Below are 22,080 nucleotides of genomic sequence, written 5' to 3' on the forward strand. Positions count from 1 at the left end.
ACAAAGAAGTGTTCCCTTTTTTTTTACCCTTAGTTTTTTGTCTCTAAATTAATACTCTTCACAAGTCAAAGTAGTCCTCTCAAACCTTGGGTGACAACTTCATTTTCAGTAATCCGGATGTGAAACATTGACAAAGGTGTTTTTAGAGTTCATTCTGATTACAGTTGCTGTTTTACTTTTTTTTACATGCACAAGTACCTCTTACAAGAAGATTCTAGCCTGGCTATATCATAAACCAAGTGTATAATTTTGAGCAAATAATTTAGCTTCTATGGGTTTTGTTCTCTCCATGAGTAAGGTGAAGGGCTGAACTTTCTGATCTCTAAGGTTTTTTGTCATCTCTAAAATTCCCTGGATCTATTATAATACATTTTCCCCCCATGGGATATATAGTATCTGAGATTTGATAATAAAAATACTGCAGCTTATTCCATAAGCAAGGTGGAAATCAGTTTCATTACTCTGGGTAAGTAATTAAAAAGACTTGAACAACAAAATGCACTTGACACTAAAACCATATTGATTCTAACTTAACTCTCCTTTGGTGCCTCGGGAGACACTCCAGGCTGTTGGAAGGCTTCAGGCTGCGCTGGGAGCACTGTCCCCATTGGTGCAAATGCAATATTAGACTGGAGTCCCCTGGGATATTTTTGGTTTTAATTTTCCAAATAAATGCCAGTATCAACACATTTACTTATCATCTGCTCCTGTCTCATCCAGTACAGAACAGGAAGAACAAAACAAAAATATTCAAGCATTCTGATTGTCATAATTTCAGGTTAAGTAATCTTTACTTTTGTGGCTTCTATACACGAGTGATTAATTAATGGGTATAAAGACAAGAAAAGATATTGAAGATACTGACCTGTGGATCTGAGTGTACTCAATTGGGGATAGAGGGAATGATACCTAGATGGGCACTGAAAAAATTGTTTTATGTGACAGCTGAGGGTACCTAGGTCCCTTGTAATCAGATTGTGTCATTAGACATTTTATTTTATAAAAAAGTTGTCTAACATTTTTTTGGTTTTTTTTGGACAGACTCTCATTCCACAACCTCCTCCCCTCAGTATGAGATAACCACTGAGAATATATTGTCAGTTCCTTACCTTGAAGAAGGTCATTGTTGATCCATCTCTGACTGCCCCATATTCTATCTTGGTTTGTTTTGCCAGGTCATCTGCTGAATCAATGGGGGATTCCATTCGCTCTACTGTCAAGAAGGCAGCCAGATTGGCAGTGTAGGATGAAATGATGATTAGCGTGAAAAACCACCATATCCCTCCAACTATTCTGGTTGATAGAGCTTTGGGCATCAACTCTGATCCTGTGATGGTATCGTCAGAGTAAGAGAGTTAAATAGTTAGGAGACTAGGGAAGACCCATGATTTGACACTAGGTTAGAGAAATAATGCATTTTTGTGACACAAAACTATAAATCTATCAAGGTTTTACTCTTTCATGTAGGTGAATAGATGCATTTTTTTAGAAAATGAAGCAAAATCTAAATGATTTTTTATCATTTATCAATGCTGCTGTTTAAAATGTGATTTGTTGACATTTGAAGGTATTAAATGGTTTTAACCCTAAGATATTCTATGTTTAAAATTTATAGATAGTTTAGTTGCTTAGATTTGAATTTGTTTGCTTGTTTTTGCTGAAAAGTCAATCCCAGACTTCTGGCCTTTTCTTACTGTCTGATATGCATCTTATTGTGTGAAATGAAATGTTCTAGGTTGTACAACTGTGAAAGATTTGAAATGTTAATTTATTTTTTTTAATCTTAAAGAATGGGAGAGACTTTCAAAAGATTAACATATCATGTCATTTATCACATATACTTTAATAAAACACTGGAGTTTTACAAATCAAATGAAATTGGATGCAGCCATATTTGACAGTAGATGAATCATTTTTTATTGTTTTATGTTACTTTTGAAGTCAAATTTTTTTTTAAAGTGGATTCTTATTTAACTGAAAATAATATATTCACTGAAAAGGCACAATTTTGTCCTCAAATAAAGTACTATTTTTTAATTATACTTCAAAGACTGGCTGTTTTGCAGGTGGAAAGGGGCCTTTTCTGGTAAGAACATACATTTTAGATGTTATCAGATGATTCCTGATTATTTGTAAAAAGGTAATATAGAGGCATTTAATGTATTTACCAAGAAAACCTTTCTCTCTTAAAGAAAGGGTACATGTGTGAAGTTTACCTACACAAAGGACAAATATCTGTGAAAACTCTCTAGCTCAAAACTTTTGATCAAGCTTATGGAAGGCCATAAATCCAACAGTAGAATCAAAAGGGACAGAAGGGTATATGCAGCACTTACCCCAATATTATCAATTCATGGATGGATTTTTGGTTAATCTGCTTGCTTGAAATTCACCATTGGTTTTGTACTTAGCATTTCCTCCATGAAGTCGGAGGAATGTTAGAGTTTATGGGACCAGTTAAAAAGTGAAAGGGAAAAACCCTAAGTTAAAAAATCCAAAGTATGAAGTCCAGCAGGTGAATTACCTGGTTTAAAGGAGTCTTTCACTATTCTGATTGGGTGATTTGAAGTTTTGTAGTTAATGGCTTAAGATAGAAAGGGAAATAGGAGTTTATGAATCTACAAATACATGAGTTTATGTTCAAGTTTAATCTATAAACAGATACAAATATTGCCCATGAAATCAAAGCCAGCTCATGGTAAGCAGATAAAGGTTGGCAGAGTTTCTTGACTTTGAGTTAGATGTATTCTTCTAAAGCTATTAGGTATCTTTGTGCTTTATTGTCTTTTAATGAGGTTAATGGCTTCACTGTGGTTTTCATTTCCTTCTTTTGTTTGTTTGTTTGAATTTGGGTGTGTAATAATACTCTGATTTATAGCAGTTTTCATTAAATTGCCTCTAAGAATTTAGTAGAATAGTTTGTTGCTCTCTTGTTTTAATCTTTCAGTTTAATGGGATTTATATGCCTGTGGGTGTGTGTGTGTTTAATGCCCAAGTTTGTTTCATATCTTTGTACTTCATTGATCTAGCAGCCTTGTGGCAGTGTGATATTATTTTAGATTTTTCATTGGCTATCATTGAAATACCATTTATTTCATAAAATAGCCATAGGAAATAGGTAATATAGTTAGTAGATATATTTTCTTAGCTTATAGGTATAGATTTTCTGCTGTAAATTTATCCTTATTTTATTTGGCTGCATTTGTGAAAAGATCAGATTTTAATTTATTATTTGTATAATTATGTATTATATGGCAGTAAAACTGGACAGACCGATAACCAGCTGTTGACATGCAATGATAAATTCACATCGATCACACTTTAAACTAATACATATTTATACTTTTGGATGAAGTGGACTTGGAACTTAAAAATAATTTGTAGAAACCTACTCAGGTTACATTTCAAACCCTTGGTAGATGGTATTAATTATATTTCTCAACATTTCATCTTTTAAAAAAATTTCACACAATTTTGTGACTTTCATGACTCTCAACATTAATTTACGTACTTAGAAATGACTTCGCTCAAGTAGAGATGATTTCTCTAAGTTCAGAACTCTAGAGTATGAAGTTATGAAAGTAATAAAAGCAGAATAAAACATCATTAGATAATATTTGGGATGAGAGACAATACTTGCTGAAGTCTCTTTACTGCCTTTTATGGCAGACATGACAGCCAATCCTGATCCAGACTTTGCTCACGCTCTGTAGAAAAGAGAAAGCCTGATCATCACATTAAAAAAGAAATTAAACAAAATTATTTCCAATTGAGTACAGTGATAAGCTTCTGCTAACAAGAGCACAACAGTCAATACATAAGTTAGCTACCTGGTCCAATGCCACATGCTAAGGACAAATGCATTAACAGTCACCAGTACAGCAAATTTTTACATTGCAATATTTGTTTCATCTGACAAATATTTTAAACTTCTTGAAAAACAAGCAGAGTCTGGTTGGGGTTGACTGTCACGTACCCAAGGTAGTGTTAACTAGCAGACACTGCATCCCACGGTTTGCTGTGGATGATGGGAAACTCCAAACAGGTAGAATATAAAAGAGAAATTTTAGGGACGGGTACACTAATATGACAGAAGGCAGTCGCAGTCATATGTACATGCACGGACTTGCTGTGTGCTCTGTGAAACCCAAGTCTATATTTTTCTATTATAATGGCACAGGAAGGCAAGCTATAGGGAAGGAGGGGAGTCTCTTTAACTCTTTGAAAGTAATTCACAAGGTAAATGCCTTAAAAACTAAATGCAGTGGTAAAGCAGTATATGTCGTCTAATGAGTTTTCCTGCAGGATTTATAGTTCAGTGCTATGCTCTAAACTCATGCAAGTGGCTTCTAGTAAATCAGGTACTGTGTCTACACCTACTTGGCAGTGCCTGAATAAACTACAATTAATTGCATGATGAGAGGTTTTACTCACTTTCCTTAATTATTTTGTATTTCCACACTAGAAACCCTTGCTCTCTCTCCCTGGAATTTTTAGAGACAGACTATATACATTTTGAGTAGATGATAACAACTCCCTCATGAAAAGCCTTAGGGTTCACACCTAAGTAACAAACATCTTTAATATATATCCTAGTTGAAATTTCCTTTGCCAATTTATTTTGCAACTTGTTGTCAAATGAGAAGATATTCCAAACACAATAGCATCTGTGACTTATGATTTTCTTAAATTAATGCACTTATCTTGAGAAGGGTTTTCTAGACCATACGTCTGGAATCAAAGCTGAGGAAAATCCACAAAAGAGTTGGATTTCTTCCAAAGGTTAAAACAACTCACTCCTCCCTCCCCACAAAAATCAAAGTCTTCCAAATCATAGAAAATGTATAAAATATATTACATTTCTATGGTTTGAATTTCATTTCCCCCAACTTCTCCAGTTTACTGTTGCTATGGTTACCAACTGAAGGAGATCGTAAAAAGTTACTGGGAAGCTAAGATGAATCCCAGCAGGGTCTGTCAGAGTGGTAATTAGGTAACAGTTTTAGGTGAGCTATTGGAAGAATGTAAGTCAACCTAATTTTCAAAGGATTCAAACTTTAATCCTTTTCAACCTCTAACTTGTGAAGTTAGGAAAAGACTGATATCTCCATCTTTGGCAATTTGTAAACAGTTTCTAAGGTAATTTATCCCTTCCTTCCCTCTAGGAAAATTTGTGTTCATTGCTTGATAGTAAGTCTTATTTTAGATATATAACAAAGGAGTTTCATTTCTGTCATTTTTTTAATTTTCAGAACAGTCTAGGAAGCCGGGTTCTATCTTTTTGATTCCTGAGATAGTTTTTAGCCTACCCTCTATCTTCTTGGTGGAATTTACCAGCATGAAAACCTGTCAGCAGACTGTGGGATGTGTGTGACAAAGATGCGCAACCTTGTACCTTGTTGCATGAGAGCTCCAACTCCAAACCAGAAACTATTTAGTAAAGTAAAATTGTTTTCCACCACGTCTGAGTCAGGATTGCATGGGTGGGGGTTATACCACTCGTAAGGTGTAAACCTGTGGTAGTTAACAGAAACAGTCTGTAAACATGAGATAAATATATGTGGCACCAGTGAAAACCTGCTGAACAATGCAGAACATCCGACAGCTAATGATGGACACATCAAACCAAACAGTAGGCCATATTCATAAACTTACAGCTTTAGTGGGCAAAGTGCAAAGGAGACTTTAGACATTATATTTATCAGAGTTCTGAGTTGTAGGCAAAGCCCATTGGTTGTATGGAACTGTACTCCTCAGATCTATGTCTACTAAATTGTTCTGAGTTTTCACTCATTTCCATTTTACTGAACAACTAGATGGACTGTTATCACTCATCCTGAATATTTACCCCACAAAGTAGCAATCAGTGACACACACACTGTTGCATGCCAGCTACAGTATCAAGATTCTGTGTTGCTAGGTGCTGTGGAAGGCACAAAAACAGAGGGGTGACTGGACTTCAAGAGGTATCTATGGATAGAAGTTTAAAGGAGTCTATGTAGTCTAGTGATTTCATAATGCATTAAAGGAGCTGCAAGTTTGAAACAATTAATAAACAAAACGAATGTCCGGATTGGGATGTATTAATGTTTTTATGATTGTATATGAAGATAAAAATCACAATCCTTAAATGAAGAGATAAAGTTCAAACTTAGAAGTATCCTGGCCCAGGCACAGGTGTTCATTAGTGTTAAGGACACAGCATGTCTCAATGGAGAGTTGTAGGTTCAGACACTCCTGTAGATTCATTTTGAATTGTTTCTAGAACTGTGAATTGTGGTCACCTGATCACCAACCCTCGTTAGTTAGGAAGTCAACCTTGAATAAGTAACTTAAGCTCACCGGCTTCAGTTTCCTTATTTTTAAAGAAGAGGGAATCCAGATATCTCTAGGGTGTGTTAAAATAAAAAATTGAGGGCTTCCCTGGTGGCACAGTGGTTGAGAGTCCGCCTGCCGATGCAGGGGACGCGGGTTCGTGCCCCGGTCCGGGAAGATCCCACATGCCGTGGAGCGGCTGGGCCCCTGAGCCATGGCTGCTGAGTCTGTGCGTCTGGAGCCTGTGGTCCGCAACGGGAGAGGCCACAACAGTGAGAGGCCCACGTACCGCAAAAAAAAAAAAAAAAAAAAAAAAAAAAAAATCTTGAGGAACTGAAGAGTTTTGGTTCATCCTCTGTTTTCTAAACATCTGTCTGAGCTCTACAGCCCAAGGAGCTCCCTGCTCTGTGGTTATTTTTTAGGACTATCCTTCCAAGGGGCACTTATTTTTCCAAAAAGACATTAGCAGGTGTTCTGCAAAGTGATCTGGAAATGATTAAATGCAGTAGTCCTTAGCACTGGAAGCTTTGCCGTTTGCAATTGGGTCTTTTAATGCAAGCAGTAGTAATGTTAAAACACCATAAAGCCAATAAGAACATATGGAATGCTCTCCAGACATAAGGTTTCAGCAGTAAACAATAGCAGGTTGCTGACACTTGGGGAGAGTTGGTATTAAAGTGAATACATTATCTAAAGCGAAAAGCAGGGCACACTGTGAATCATGCACAAGGAACTGGGCAGACAGTTCCTCTTAATGAAAAACCATTCTCTAAACCCCCAGACACCTTCTGAAAAGTATACAGCGTCTCCTCATCAAGTCTTAGGGAGACTGGGATAACAGTCTCGTAGTTTATCCCCCAGTAATGGCATCTAAATCATTACTGCACCTTCTCCACAGCTGCAGGGCACACAGTGCAGGTTCTTGTGAAGCTTATGAATATAGCTTTCATTGACAATGCCATGCCAATACATTTTAATTACTGTTTCAACAATATAATTAAGTTTTGAATTTATATTCTCTTATAACCATAGTAGTTTGCTGAGCTGAAGAACTGAATACCGGTATTAATGAACCTACTAATTGAAGCAGTACACAGAGTAAAGATGCCGTTACTTAAACAATATCATTGTCACTTGTACAATAATATAAAAATATTAAGTGCAATAAATTAGGCAGATTATGCATTCAAAAGAAGGAGTTTCTCTAAACAGATCATAAAACCTGGCAACCACCAGCCCCCTGATATTCTGACATTTCTCCCCTGTATATGCTCTGATGAATGAGATCACCACTTTTCTCTTTGGAATGCCGCATCTAACTTGGTCTTTTTTCAGTATTTCATACTTTGCACTTCTAAGTGAACAATTAATCTAATTTTCTATGGCAAAAAAGAAAACTGTCTAAACAGCAATGTGGTTCTGCCTGCTCTGCAGAGATATTTTAGATTCTTTCTCTCTGAGATTCTGAGTGACTTGGGGAGTGTGTGGACTGAGGAATATTAAATAGTGATTTGCTGCTGTGTTGTAAGACACTGACTTTTCATAATGCAATAGATCTACCTGTTGCCTACCGGATGTAGATATTTCAGCTTGAAATTCCTAACGCCTGCTTAAAGATAGCTAGTGTGACAGTAATGTCAGCACCAGGAAGTCTGGGAGAAAGATTAATACCTGACCCACACCAATGATATTCTGAAGCTGCTATCTTCAACTGATACTGATTTTCAGTGAAATGACAGAGAAAGGGACAAATGTGTTTAGAATTTATGTTAAAATTTGCACATAGAAGAGTAACATTATATTGAAATACAGAGGTGCATTTTGGTGTTATGTTTATATATGCCAGGCTTTTACTTGAATGGAAGATATAAAATGCCTGTCATACTGAAGATTTCTAATTAAGAGATTCTTTTTATGGCTGAGAATAGATATTAGGCTGTATCAAGAAGAGGGAGATCTATTCATCTTTTAATGGAGGAAGCTCTGTTCGATCTTGTAGCATAACTGTTGGGTTTGTATTATAACTGTAGAGTTATAGTCAAGGGTTTTCTTGATTTTTCTTTGCCAGAAGCCAACTTAAAAAATGTTCATTTTAAGAAGATGAGCATAAATTATAAGATGTAATCAGACATTATATTTGGATATTTGGTCTATCTAAATTGTGTGTTCATGGTGGTTATAATTCCTTGGGATTAAATACTTTACAAAAAGTAATTTAAAAAATGTCAACCACAAAACAAAACACTGACATGCACATTTATAACAAGTCATAGTAACTAAAAAATTTATATGGCTTTCCTTAGCTTGTCTAACTTTATAAATTCAATTCACTTCAGCAAATGGTTTGTAAGTCTCTGTCTAGTGAGAGCATTAACCTAAATGAAGTGATGGGCTTTATTTTTCCCCTTTAAAAAGACAAGAAAGGGTATATTTCAAAAAGCAAATTCAAAACCTCTCTAGAGCTAAAGATGATTAGGAGGTTAGCTGTTTTTCATTTCTATTTCACTAACTTTGAATGCAAACCACTAAGGTGGTAACAGAAAGTCATTTTACATATTAGCTTATTGATGCAGAGTGACCAAGTTCAAGCTATGATGGTGGCAAGTAAAAGTGAATTGGCACATTTATTTGATCAGGATTTTGTCTTTGGGAATCACCTCCAAAATATATTTAGTGACTTTATGACGTAGAGGCAGGAATGGATTCAAAACTATGGAGAAGCTGAATGTAACTGAGAGTACAATCCCCATGATAGTGCACCTGTGCACTGCAGGGAGTTACTTTTTATATTTTTATATTTTCTATGTTTTACCACTATGCTGTTTGCAAGTTTACATTTGATGCATGACACCTCCACTTCCCCAAGACCCGGAGTGAGAGGAAAGACAGTGAGAAGGGAGTGACAAGGAGAATAAGCTAAATAAAAAGAGTTGGTTTATAAATGATACTTGGTGAGTAGGAATGTTGAGTGGATAGTATTGACTATGGGAGAAAGGAGGCTGCTTTCTTAACTGAAACAGAATGAAGTTAGAAAATGTAGGGCTCTGGTTCATCAGGAGCTTATAGAGGAACAGACAAAATGAGGAGGGGAAAACTACTGAATGCTACATTATTTTGACATATTCTGGGGGTAAAAATAAGGCCATTTAAAGGCACACTTGGTGTCAAATGTAAAAGAGTACTTTCAACCTGTATACTTGTGAGAATTTCTGGTTGCTGTTGACATGTTCTTTTCTTTCACTGATTTTGGTCAAGTCAGTGTGATAAATAATGTAATTACTTGCTCATCAACATTGTCTTGCCTATTCTAGTCATTAGCATCACTGCTTAGACAAAGCAGTGAGCTGGGGAATATGGAAACTCGCTTCTCTGTTGTCCTCTGCTGCTTGGATTTCTCTACTAGCCCTAGAATCATCCAGCAGGTATGGTCCCTGAATGGAGGAATGGAACAACAAGCCAACACAAGATTTCTAATTTATTGTTAGAGAGTACATCACTTTAGGGTGGTCACTTATTCAATGGCCATTCTATGGCAGTACTCATTTCACTTACGAGCCATTAATGAGAAATGCCCCTCCAAAGGTGAGTGATTCATCTTTGAAAATTTGATACTCAAAGCACTATCATCTTTAATTATTTAGAGCATGGTTATTCAAACTTGATGCTATTGACATTTTGGGGTAATTCTTTGTTGTAGGGGAAGGGCTGTCCTGCACACTGTAGGATGTTTAGCTACATCCCTGGACTCTACCTACTATATACCAGTAGCATCCTCCACCCTCAGTTGTAACAATCAAAAGCTATTTCCAGACATTGCCAAATGTTCCCTGTAGGATAAAATCTCCCCTAGTTGAGAACCACTGATTGAGTATTAATGTATTAAAGGATAGTATCACTCTACATACTGACAATATACTATTTTCTGAGGTAAGACACATGGAAAGAAAGCTTTGGTCATTATTTAAAAGAAACTTAATATCTGGACAAAATTTGGAAAACAATCTAGGATTTGGTAATGGTACACATTATGAAGTATAGAGAACTTCAAAACATTCATTTCATATTGAACATATGTGACTCACCCACACGTAAGAGCACACATTTATTTGCTTTTACTATGTCTGCTTTATGGATCTGTAAGACCTTTCCAAACTAGGTTATTTTTCCCAGCTTTCTTTATAATTATGCTAGGGAAAGAGTTATCTGGCATTAATCAAAACCATACAGTGAATAGTGACAAAGAACTAGCATGAAGAAAGATTTCTCTTAGAAATTCCTGGAGGGAAAACAAAAATTGATTAGAGAAAAAGTTCACTGAGTTTTGTTGAAGGATGAAAAAGATTGAAAATGAGTAGAGGACATAACAAAGCAATTATTTTTTTTACAGGGTTTGTCTAGGGATATCAACTGTCTAAGCCAACAGAAAGATAAAGAAGCTGTGTTTCCAATGCAGTATCAAAGGTATTTAGAAAATATGATCTACTGAATGGTATAACAATCCTTTGAAAAACTGTGTAGCAGAATGGTGAAATGTAGGGTTATCTCAGAAAATAAAATCTAAACTGAATCATCAGGGTAGCATAAAGATTTCATGCCTCCAGATTGGATGTATAACTACTCTTTCTTTTTATTATTTCCAGAATTCTCTTGTTAACTGTCTAATTTTTAAAAAAATAAATTTTATAAAATTTTCAAAGTATTTGTTTTTATTCCTGAGGATTTCAAAATCTTGTTTGATCCAGTGCTTCTTATTTGCTACAACAATTCCTAGCTAACTTTTTTCTATTTTGCTTAATATTTGCAAATATTCCAGGGATCAAGAATCTGGACACAATTTTTCTCTTTCCTATTGAAACATTTTAGATTTAGTAGTTGAGCTATTGCTTTTGTGGCAATATAATTTAGGGAAAAATGGATAAATAACCATTTTACATTGCTTTAAGTACTGATAAAATTAAATTAATATAATATATAAAATTGTCTTCCTATTATCTTTTAAAATTACCCTTATGAATAATTAGAAGATATTCATTTATAGAGTGGCTTTTATGAGGGAGAACTTGACAGAATAGAACACCAGGCAAAACTAAAAGAATACTTTGAAGTTCTTGATTTCTGTCTACCTCTAGAGCATAGATCTGTTGTAAGTTTAGTAGTTCTCCAGCTTACCTTGCGATCACAAAGAGTACACAACTGACTCCTAAACAGGCTAAGAGCACATACATCCAAATGTCAGGAGAGAGAGGGTTGAGGAAGGAGAAGACCCCTGGATTGGTGCCATTGGGCTTGCGGTAGAGAATGCTGATGCCCAAGGTCATGAAGGGTTTGGAGAAGTCTATGACTTTTTCCCGCATGTAAGTGATGGTAAGAGGAGCCACCGCCAGATCAGCCCTCTGCAAAAGCAAGTTTGAACTTGTCACCTTAGTTGTCTACCTTCCTGGTGAATGTCTAGACTTTTCCTGGTTCTCCTGATTCCTATTCTGAACTCCAAATTCTTCTCACACAAAAAGCTTCCATGCTGATTGACTCTAATATAAAAACAGTTGATTTACACAGTTATGTTTACAAAATAGTATCCATTAGCAAAGAGAAACCAGACAGTGTGAAGCACACACACACCACGACATATATGTGTATATATATATATACACACACACATACATATTCTGGAACTAAATGGGGGGAAAAAACTGCAGAAGAATGTCTTTTAAAAAGGGCATGTGAGAAAAGTAAGAAATGAGCAACTAGATCATAAAAGTAGTCGATGAGATTTTGTTCTGAGCTGCAAACTTCAAAACTCTTTATCTAATCTAAGAATCATTCAAGTTTATTCTTCAGTATGAAGGATGGGCCCATAAATTTTTATCCTCAATATTTCCTTACTTGCCCTTCTAAGTGGGGAAACTACATTGGTAGGTTGTTTTCTCCCACTTTTCAAGCCATTTTTATGATTCAAAACAAAAAAAAATAAAACATGTCTTCTGACTCTGACTCAACCATTTTTTCTCCTTTCTTCTACTTCTTCTCATTATGCACTTTTTTTTTTTGACATTTAAGACCCCTATGTAGGAGACACAGTTTTGCTTACATGATCTATGAGTTCTTTGACCATTCCATTCCACTCTCCTTTGTCATTCTGAGCTCCATATTTGCCATCAGGGACAAGTTTAACATCATAAATGAAACCCAGGATGTTTGACAATTCCTTCAATAGATCCAGGCAATATCCTTCAAATCTGTCATTTCCATACAGGGGCTTATCAGATTTCCTGTACATTACATAGGGTTCTTCCTATATGAAACAAATCACATATGAAACCCTGTTATAATGAAAGGCAGAATTTACTTACACAAGCTCTATCAACAGCCAGAAGATATAAAATATTTGAAAATTATTTTTAAGATTTCAGAATACTAAAGAAAGTCACTTCCCCTTCTGCCTTTGCTAAACTCATCTTTTGTACATCCTCTACAAACATAGAACACTTCATATATTATTTCTCTCCCTCCTCTCTCTTTGAGAGTTTTTCCCCTCCACTGCTGAGGGCAGAGCTGTGAGTGAATGGTGTCATATAGACACAATCATTTTTGAACTTTAGGTCTGGCAGAGAAGGCAGGGGATGATCTGATGTCTGTATGTCTGGCATCCAGCTGTGCCCACACCCAAGCTTCTAGTGCTAGACCCACCCTCCCTCCAGGCTTTTATCTATGAGCTTCACCTACTTACAAAAGGGAAATCTAAATCAGCAAATATATTCCCTTGTTCTTCAAACTTCCTGTCTACTAAATACTCTGAATATTTTAATTTTCTCATTTCCCAGCTAAATTGCATCTCAATTTCACTATTCCCTTGTTACTTACCTATTTTTTCTCAGTTTCATTCAGGATATCTTATTCAAAGGCCATTTCAATGTCTTCTTTTATCATCGGTTCCACTTTCTTATTTGAATGCATCTTAGAGCTCACATCTGGTAAATTCTTTGTTTATATGCTTATGTGATAAATCCCCTATCCTATGAATAATGGACATTTCCTTAAGTCTACGTATCTATAATCTTATTAATTCTCATTTGACTAAATAAAAATGTATTTTATTTTATACAATCATAATAGTTACTACATTACTGATCTGTCCTTTATGTTTAGGCTTATCCTCAAACTAAATGATAGAAGTAGAAAATTCTGTATTTCCATGAGAAAGTTTCAGAGAAAGTAGACACCAGAAAAACAAAACGGTTTTCATTTTGGATGAATAATTCTCTGAAGCTGTTTCAGAAATAAATTGGCCTGACATTATGGACTAAATCAAAAGAGGAAGGTCTAAAAGTGAAGATTTTAGAGGCGGCCACTCCCTTTACTTCTTAGATTAGGATAGAGCAAAGAGGGAGAACGAACAACTTGTGAGTGCACAGTTGCTAGATGGGGGCATGACAGGGGTTCCAACACAGAGTAGGAGGTACTTTTACCTGGGCTTTTGAAGAGCAGTTAATAAAGGGGCTATTTACAAAGGAATGAGCAAGACAAAGGGAGGCAACAGGGATGGTGGTGAAAATTGCAGTGGGATATAGACACCCAGGGACCAGCATAATTAGGAAGCTAGGGCTGAGGCAGAGAGGGAGGAAAGAGTGTTCCAGGAGTCCAGTGCAGTTAGCGTATGGAGGTAGGATCATTGACAGGATAGAAGCTATGGTTATGAAGGACAGAGGTTCTGACAATACTGTTGGGAAACAGTGGAAGAAATCTCCTTGGGTCTCTTCCTCCACTTCCCTGGTCTTAGTCTCCCCTTGGTTGAAACCAACCAGCAGCTAGAGAGCAAGGGAGACCAGCTGGTTGGGGCTAGAGAATAGAGCAAAACAGAGATGAGAATGGATTGGAGGTAGGAGATCTTCAGAACAATGTTGGAAGCTGATAATTCAATCTATTATAGGTACACACAAACATATGCTTCTAGTGTCCCAACTAAACATAGACATTTACAGAGAGAGTTGTTGGCATGAAAAGGAGAGTTGAGGAATCCTTCAAGGTCTAGAGTAAGAGTCTGGATAAGATGCCCTGAATTCCACATAGTCAACTTACCAGAATTGTGGTGACGATGAGCGTTCGGTTGGCGAGAGAATCGGTGATATTATTGGACCTGTCTTTGTTGCCATCTGTCATGTTAAGCCCACTGTTGGAGTTCCAAATCCCAATCTACACAGAACACATTACATCAGAGGCTGCTGGCAGTCAGTGATGACATTTATGCTAAAGAGAGGTCCCTGGTACACCAGGAATAGGCACAAAAGCTCATAGTCTGGGAAGAGGACAACAGGGCATCACAGTGGAAGCTACTAAATGTGGGAAAACAAAACAATGGAAGAATGAGTGTGTAGATGGAACAGAAAATTTGTGCTATGTGGAGTGGAGTAGGGGGAGGTCCTTTTGTTTTTAATTGATTAAGTTCAATGTTCTGTTTTAAATTAAGAATTTTTAAATGAGTATTGGATTTGTATGTGTTGAACAACTACTTATATGCCAGGGATTCTTCTAGGCATTGGAGGGCATAGCAGTGAACAACAGAGATAAAAATTTCTTGTGGAGCTTACATTTTATTGATACAAACCTTGTGTTACCAAAGTATTAATATCAATGCCTTTAAAATGTATAAGAAATGGGATGGAAGAGGCAGGATGGATAGTGGAGAGATCAGGCATCTAAAAGGGAAACGTAAATGGAAGAAAAAGTGTGGATGAGCAGTAAACTAAGTTCTAGGCCTATTTTACTGGAGGAGCCAGTGCTGGGTCGGGGTGCCTCTTGTGAAAACTAGTAGTACTCTGTTCATACCTTCCTTGTACTGGACCTTCTTCTATTATTATCATCTGTTTACCTGTCTTGTTTGTTCACTTGACCATGAATGCCTTCAGTGAAGGTATTCACTTTTATTGTTTATTGATCTTTCTATCTATCACAGAACCAATCATTGTGTTTGGCAGTCAGTGAAGCCCATTGCTCTTTTAAGAAATAATAAGCCAAATTTCCTCCAGTGGCAAAGTCATTCCTGGGTTATAAGACCTTGTAGAAGTATATTGATTTGTTTTGCCTCTGGGGACAACCTAGGAAAAGAGCCTCAAAGAATCTAGTTCTTTGTCTGAAGCCTGCTGTAGGCATTTACTGCCAGCCTAGTGAGATGGGATGCAAAAATGGTTGTGGTGTGATCTTGGACGAGATACTAAACTTTCTGAGCTTTTGTTCTCTAACTATGAAATATTCAATAGGGATGCTGAGCAGATCAAATGAGTAGATGTATGTGAAAGTGTTGGTATAAGCACTGCACAAACATTAATGAAGGACATCTGAATAACTGCCCCAGTAATTTCTTTAAGCTTGTCCTGTTATGAAAGAACTTGGAATTGTTAGTGAAATGTTTTTGAAATTTATAAGCTGGTAAAGTAAAGGAGCTATGAAAAACAGGGTCAGTTTAGGAACACCAACACTTGGACATACTCTGGGATGGACAGGGTAGACCTATGCTTGATCTCTAAATATACTCTTCCAATGGGAGGACACTGGCTGGCTGGACAGAGTATGAGCTTTCCAGATATACTCTTTTCCAGATTCTAATTTTGCAATTTACCAGCAATGTGACCGTGGACAAGTTAATTAACCCTGCTGTGGCTCAATTTCCTCACTAGCAAAATGGAGACATTAGAGCTTTCCTGATATTTAAATAAAATTTTACCTGTGAGAATGTTAGGCTTCTTTCCTTTTCTATTTATTTACTTTGATTTACTGCCTAAATGCAGCAGCTGAAAATTCATTTAGCTTGACAAGTATTCTTTGTAGAAATATAAATTCTTTGAGGAAGTTGCAAGTACTGTATCACACATTCACACATTGGTGTGAACTATTTCAGTTTCACTGTCTTCTTTCTATACTTAATTAGAGCTAGTTGGTTGGTGACAGAGGAGACAGGTCTAGATAAATGGGGGTTTGTGGTAGATATTGCATTTGAAAGTATTCCATCCTGTCTATAGTGAGGGTATTAGAGGTAGGATTAAGCTGTAGGTTAACACCTTTAATAACCATTCAGTCTTTCCAGGATCAAGAGCGATGTTCATCACTTAGAATGCATGCAACACATGTCTGCTGATTAAAGAATATTTTCTTTGTCTGACTTTAAACCCAAGAAAGGGGGACAATATTTTCTTTCCTCTCTTCTAACCTCCACCCCTACTCTCACTTTTTGGGGACAGGGACCCTCGCTTCCAGGAAACACATCTCAGGCTAGCCACAACTGGGAATCTATTGGTTTTCATCCAAAGCTATGCTTTAGGTTGTGAACAGTTGACTTCTAACTCTATGAAGACTGTGTTTAAATTGGGCCCTGGCTGTGCTTTTAATTAAAGCTGGACTTAGGCACTGGGGAGAATGGAACCTAATTTTTAATTAAGTATTGAAAGGTGGAGAAAATAACTGTGTTTTTAGCCAATTTCTTAAGTAATGAAATGTGTTCTCTGTAACTCTTATTTCTATTAATGTCAAGTGTTTAAAGGACCTAAACTAATACTTGAATGGCCTTGCAACATCACTCCCTTTTAAAATACAAACTTGAAATTGTAGACAAATACAACCCACAGCTTAACATCTGGCTTTTTTTCTTTTATTAACCTCACTAAAAGTGTGGAAGGTCAGATATCATTGCTGATGTAGTTCTAATCAAAGGTTTCCCAAAGTCCTATTCAGTGTAGACTTTCCTCCATAAAATAAGAAAACGGAGATTATTTTTTCCTACTATCTGTATAACAGAAGTTTCCTCAAATCTAGACTAAAAGAGTATCAAAATATAGTAACGATCAAGCTATTCCTGGGAAGTGGACAGTTTGGAGTTTGGAGTACATATGGAGTTTGAATGACCTCAGCCTTCTATTTTCAAACCTTTTAATCAGCAAAGCAGTAGAGTATGTGTGTGTGTGTATGTGAGTGTGTGTGTGTGAGTGCATGTGTGTGTGTGTGCATGCATGCGTGTGTGTGTCTTTTAAACCTAAGTTGTCCACTGACTTTACCTGTTAATTGAAGTAAATGAACACGTGAATGAAGGTCTCTTTCTGAAAAAGCAAGATCCCATGATTCATGTGTATTGGGGGGAGGGACACAGTTACCCAGATGCCAGGGTGTTTAGCATTTCAGTCCTATTCTCTGACCTTGGAGGAGGGCTTCCAGGAAGCAGAACCTCAGTTTTCAAATTGTAGCAAAAGCAGTCAGCAGCAATTCACCAGTGAGAAGTAGTGGATGGTGGACCAATTATTTGTGGGGAGGGACACTCAAAAGTGAAATTATCTGGCCCTGCCTTCTTTCACTTTGGAAACTGGCATGAGGGAGCAGCCATATATTATCTCAGACAACAGAGGGAAGCATTTGAAAATGAGTACCCAAATGCCAGTAAGCAAACTTTTTTTTAAAAGAGGTAATGCACCAAAAGATGCTCAGAGAGCGACTAATATCTATCTCCCAAACCTGGTATGTGATTCACATAAACTCAAAATCCAAAATTGCGGAGTGAAATAATCGAGCATCTAGGGGAAAAAAAAGGTGTATCTGTTTCGTATATCATGAGCTTTATGAACACATATTTTTAGTGATGGGTTTTGTAAAGGCTGCTGTATCCGTCTTTTGGAAAGAATTTCAGGCAGACTATTCTCTACTGAAAAACGTCAGAGTGCGGAGAAGAACTTTTGGAATTTGAAGACAATCGGGGTGAATCCTTCTCTTGTAAGATGGAGTCTTGTAGGGAAAGGTCAATGTGTTTGTTGGGTCTCAATAGGTCTCATGTGCTAGCACTCAGGTTACTGTAAATTTTTGATGAGCAGGCATAACACAAAACAGCACACCACAGTGTATACAACTTGCAAAGTGGGCAATAATAGGTCAGCAGGAAGGAAGAGGCACAACGGCATGGAGGAAGGAGGAAAGCCAAGAAGTGCAACCCTGGGAAGTGGGGGTGATTATTGCAGTTTAGTGACAAATAAAGGACATTCCCCTCCTCTGAGTAAAATTTCAGGGCTTGGATTTCATTCCCCAGGATATTTGGTTTGAATTAATTCAACATTACATAAAGTGCCTGGAGTCTCAAGCTGGATTAGTGTAATAAACTTCTTTCTGGGTGCCAGTTAGGTTCATCTACTTATTAGCAGAGAAGAGACAGGATTGCCTTCCCTGTGTCTTTGGTAGCCTGATTGACTGAAGATTAAAACAAGGTTATTAAACCTGTGCTTTTTTAAACTTAAAAGCAGGACATTTTGGAACTCATCTGAGTACTACCAAAAGGGAGACAAGGTTTTTGACTACAGGGAGAAACTGTTTACAATTTCTGTGACTTAACTGATAATTCAAAAGATGAAAGTGAACCTGACAAAACTGTTCAAGTTGAACAGTAATTTAAGGTCCATCTGTCAATCAACAAATAGTTTAGCAAGTGGTTTTAGAGAGAGAATGAAAGACAATGTTTGCATATCACTGGGACATTTTCCTGATCTGAAGATTTGTAATGTCTAACATTTGCTTCTATAATAAATCTGTGCACATTCTTTGACAGCATGATACTAGGTGTTATGATTTACAAGATAATCTCATTTCCCTTTCAAAACCTCTAATGTTTTTGTCTTCTGGAAACTGGGGTTCTAAACCAAATTGCAAAACAGTATGCACTGACAAATTTTGCTTTACTGCATAAAAAAAGATAGTACGTAAGAAAAGGGAATTTCTAAAAATGGCTCATATTTTGTGGTGGTGACATTGAAGGAGATGTCCCAGCCCTTCTGAGCCTTAGCCTATCTGACTAGTCTGATGGATTAAATCTATTGTTTTTATGCCCCTTAGGGAAAAATATTTAGTGATTCGAGAAAGAATATCAATGGCCCAGTGTCTGCTTCTGTTGCAGTTACCTGCTTTCAGTCCTAACAGGGGCGGATCCTACCCGGGAGAAACAAAAATAATCTAGGGGGAAATATTTAATCCATCATTATTTAATCCATCTCAAGCCTGTTTCAATTCACAGGCAATGTTGTTGAGAGACAACATATTCAATCATCCCCATTCTCCCTTTATATGGAATATCGCCTCTAAACTGCAATTGGAGAGCTACTGGTCTGGGAAAACTGGAAGGATGCAGGTTTTTCCTTTGGTATTTCCCACCCCACTCCCAGATTTCCTGCAGTTTTTGTCCATGTACAAACCTTCTTCCACATTTTATATAAGTGTTTAGACACTTCGCCAGCAACCTTGGTTTTCAGAGGGAAAAATAAAAATAGCACTTAATTAAAATGGAGCATGGAAGTCAAAAGGTATCATGGTGTGTAAGTATTCACAGCATTACATTCCCCACCCATTATTGGGAATTTTGCATCTTAATTCAATATAAAGCCTGAGAATAGGTATAGTAAAGAGATGAACCAAGTACTGGGTCCCACAGAAGTTACTTCTACTAGGTGGTGCAACCTGATTTTCACTTTTCCTTTTGCACACCAAAAAAAGGTCTTAAAGTTCTTTTGAATATGCACATACATGCTGCAGAGTCAAAAGGTCTTCATCATTCCTTAAGAAGACATGTTAAAGGCATTTATAACCAGATTAGTCAATCAACCAACACACACACACACACACACACACACACCACACACATTATTCCTTAGTGAGAAGAAGGTGTACTTAATGACTTATTCTTTGATTAGGGGCTTCTGTGTATTAGAAGTTTGAGTGAAAGTGAGAAAATAGGCTTTTTCTAACAACTTTCCCTATGGACCCTGCAAAAGACTGACATGAAAAGATTGGCCATTTCCTCCCTTGACGCCTGAGAAGGATAGGTTGGCTTCCCCCATTGCTTTAAGGTTCAATCAGCCTTCTCAGGAATTGAGCCCAACTCACCTGAAGAAAGAAATGTTATTGCAAACAATGAAGAGATAAAGAAACAAATTGAGAAAACACTTTCACCTAATTCGATTTTGCTTTTTTTGGGAAAACACCAAAGAATGTGCATAATATTGACGTGTATAAATAGCTGTAAAAGCATAACAATAGCTTCATCTATTTCATCACACTTCTGAGCCAAAAAGATGTTTCTTTAACAGCTTTTGTTCCCTCTTCAGTTCTGTACATTAAATGGAGTGGAGAGGGAGAGAGAAGCATATATAGAGAAGCAGACATTTTCTTAAAAAAAAATATTATAGGCTTTTAGTCCGTAACAATATTATTTTCTTTCCTTGTGTTCCCTGTAGCCCAAATTCCACATCCATTATGGAGGCTAGGTTGATGCCTTGTGCTCTGTCAGAGCATGGTAACCTAACAGACAAGGAAATCAGAGTGAAGAAGCCCGAGAGACAGACAGGGAGACAGAGAGAGGAAGAGAGAGGCAGAGAGACAGAGACACAGAGAGAGAGAGGAAGAGGGGAGATGAAGAGAGAGGGCATTTTTAAAAGGGGAAACCTGCGTGACTAGTGTGAACTCTCAAAGCTGTGAACTAATTATTTTCCTCAGACATTTCAGCACTGGTGGTCACCTTTTACATTCAGCCTAATTAATCTTTGTTTATTTTAATTAAGCTATTTGGGGGTGAGGTATAGTTAAGACCTTAAAAAAATGATGTGTCTCAGTTAACAAAAGCAACAAAACAGAAATAGAAACATTATCTCATTTTAAAAATCAACGGAAATATTTCAACTAAGTAAAACTGATTGTTCCCAAAGCCATTCTTTTACATTAAGCTTTTTGTCCCCTACAGTGAAGAAAATGTTGACTTATAGAATTTTGGTGTTCAGACAGTTGTTCTGGGGGCTTCAAAATCTTTTTTTTTTAATGTTCTAAAGGGCAAAGTCTTCACAGTATAAGTGTTAATTATTCCAATGCATAGCTGTGAATATGAAAATTGGTGTAATAAAGAGGAGGCAAATTATTTTGTTATGATTATTATTAATTAAATAGCTTACATTTGCATTGCTCTAAATAGTAACAAGAATGGAACTCAAATCATTGAGAGGTTGAGAATTACAACTAAATAAGCCTAAAATCAGAACTCAACATTAAAATACATTTTTGGGGCATATTTCCTCCTAAAATTAGGGACGCAAAGTTAGTTTGCTTCAGTAAGCTTTTTCTATCCTACTTTATTTTGTCCCTCTGTCACCAGTCTCAAAATGGAGTAAAATTAAAATTCATTTCTCAGTAACCCTTGGATGCCATTCCAAATATAAATCATTGACAGTTTCTGATTTCCCAAGTCTACACTCAATTTCTTAAAACCTTTGAGAAATGAGGCTAATGCCATCCACCCCTAAGGTTATATATATGTAATAATATAATGATGCTGGTATATAAACCAAGCACTATATAACCATTAGCATTGCTATTAATAGCACACACAATTTAAGAATCTAGCACATCAACATCTATCTGCATATCAGGGAGAGAGATCTAGAAAACGTAAAAGAACATGCTGAGAGAATCACTTTGTCATTCCCCTACTTGTTTGTGCAAGTAAAAATGCATAGCAGTGCTTTTTTTTTTTTTAATTTTCAGATTTATTATCGAGGAGGTTACCTTTTCAGTTCCTTCCTCTTTGAGACTAATAATGTCCAGATCAAAATCCTTCCTCAAGCCATCGGTTTTATTGAAGGTGATACGCCCAGTCAAGCCATCCCACTGAGCCTATGAACAAAAGGAATGTGGCATTACTGTTTAACACTTATCATAAACCTAACACCATTAAAACTGTAATACCTCAAATTCATCACAGTA

The 22,080-nt window shown here is 36.7% G+C and overlaps 1 protein-coding gene across 12 annotated transcripts in view; it reads right to left on the reverse strand.

Annotated features, from left to right (window-relative positions):
• Nucleotides 1–22,080, reverse strand: part of GRIK1 (glutamate ionotropic receptor kainate type subunit 1) — a gene marked incomplete at both ends in the record, with an annotated part of 430,298 nt that overhangs the window by 32,908 nt on the left and 375,310 nt on the right. For 6 of the 12 annotated variants that reach the window (XM_079704341.1, XM_079704347.1, XM_079704344.1 and 3 more), the window contains 6 exons: nt 1,110–1,327; nt 5,396–5,514; nt 11,485–11,708; nt 12,404–12,607; nt 14,392–14,505; nt 21,883–21,990. In XM_079704341.1, coding sequence (XP_079560467.1) covers nt 1,110–1,327; nt 5,396–5,514; nt 11,485–11,708; nt 12,404–12,607; nt 14,392–14,505; nt 21,883–21,990 — 987 coding nt within the window. Of the gene's footprint in view, nt 1–1,109; nt 1,328–5,395; nt 5,515–11,484; nt 11,709–12,403; nt 12,608–14,391; nt 14,506–19,526; nt 19,572–21,882; nt 21,991–22,080 lie in introns of all 12 variants that reach the window. The other 6 variants (XM_079704345.1, XM_079704340.1, XM_079704350.1 and 3 more) reach the window with 2 other exon arrangements.

This window comes from Hyperoodon ampullatus (genome assembly GCF_949752795.1).
Source record: "Hyperoodon ampullatus genome assembly, chromosome: 5".
NCBI lineage: Eukaryota > Metazoa > Chordata > Mammalia > Artiodactyla > Ziphiidae > Hyperoodon > Hyperoodon ampullatus.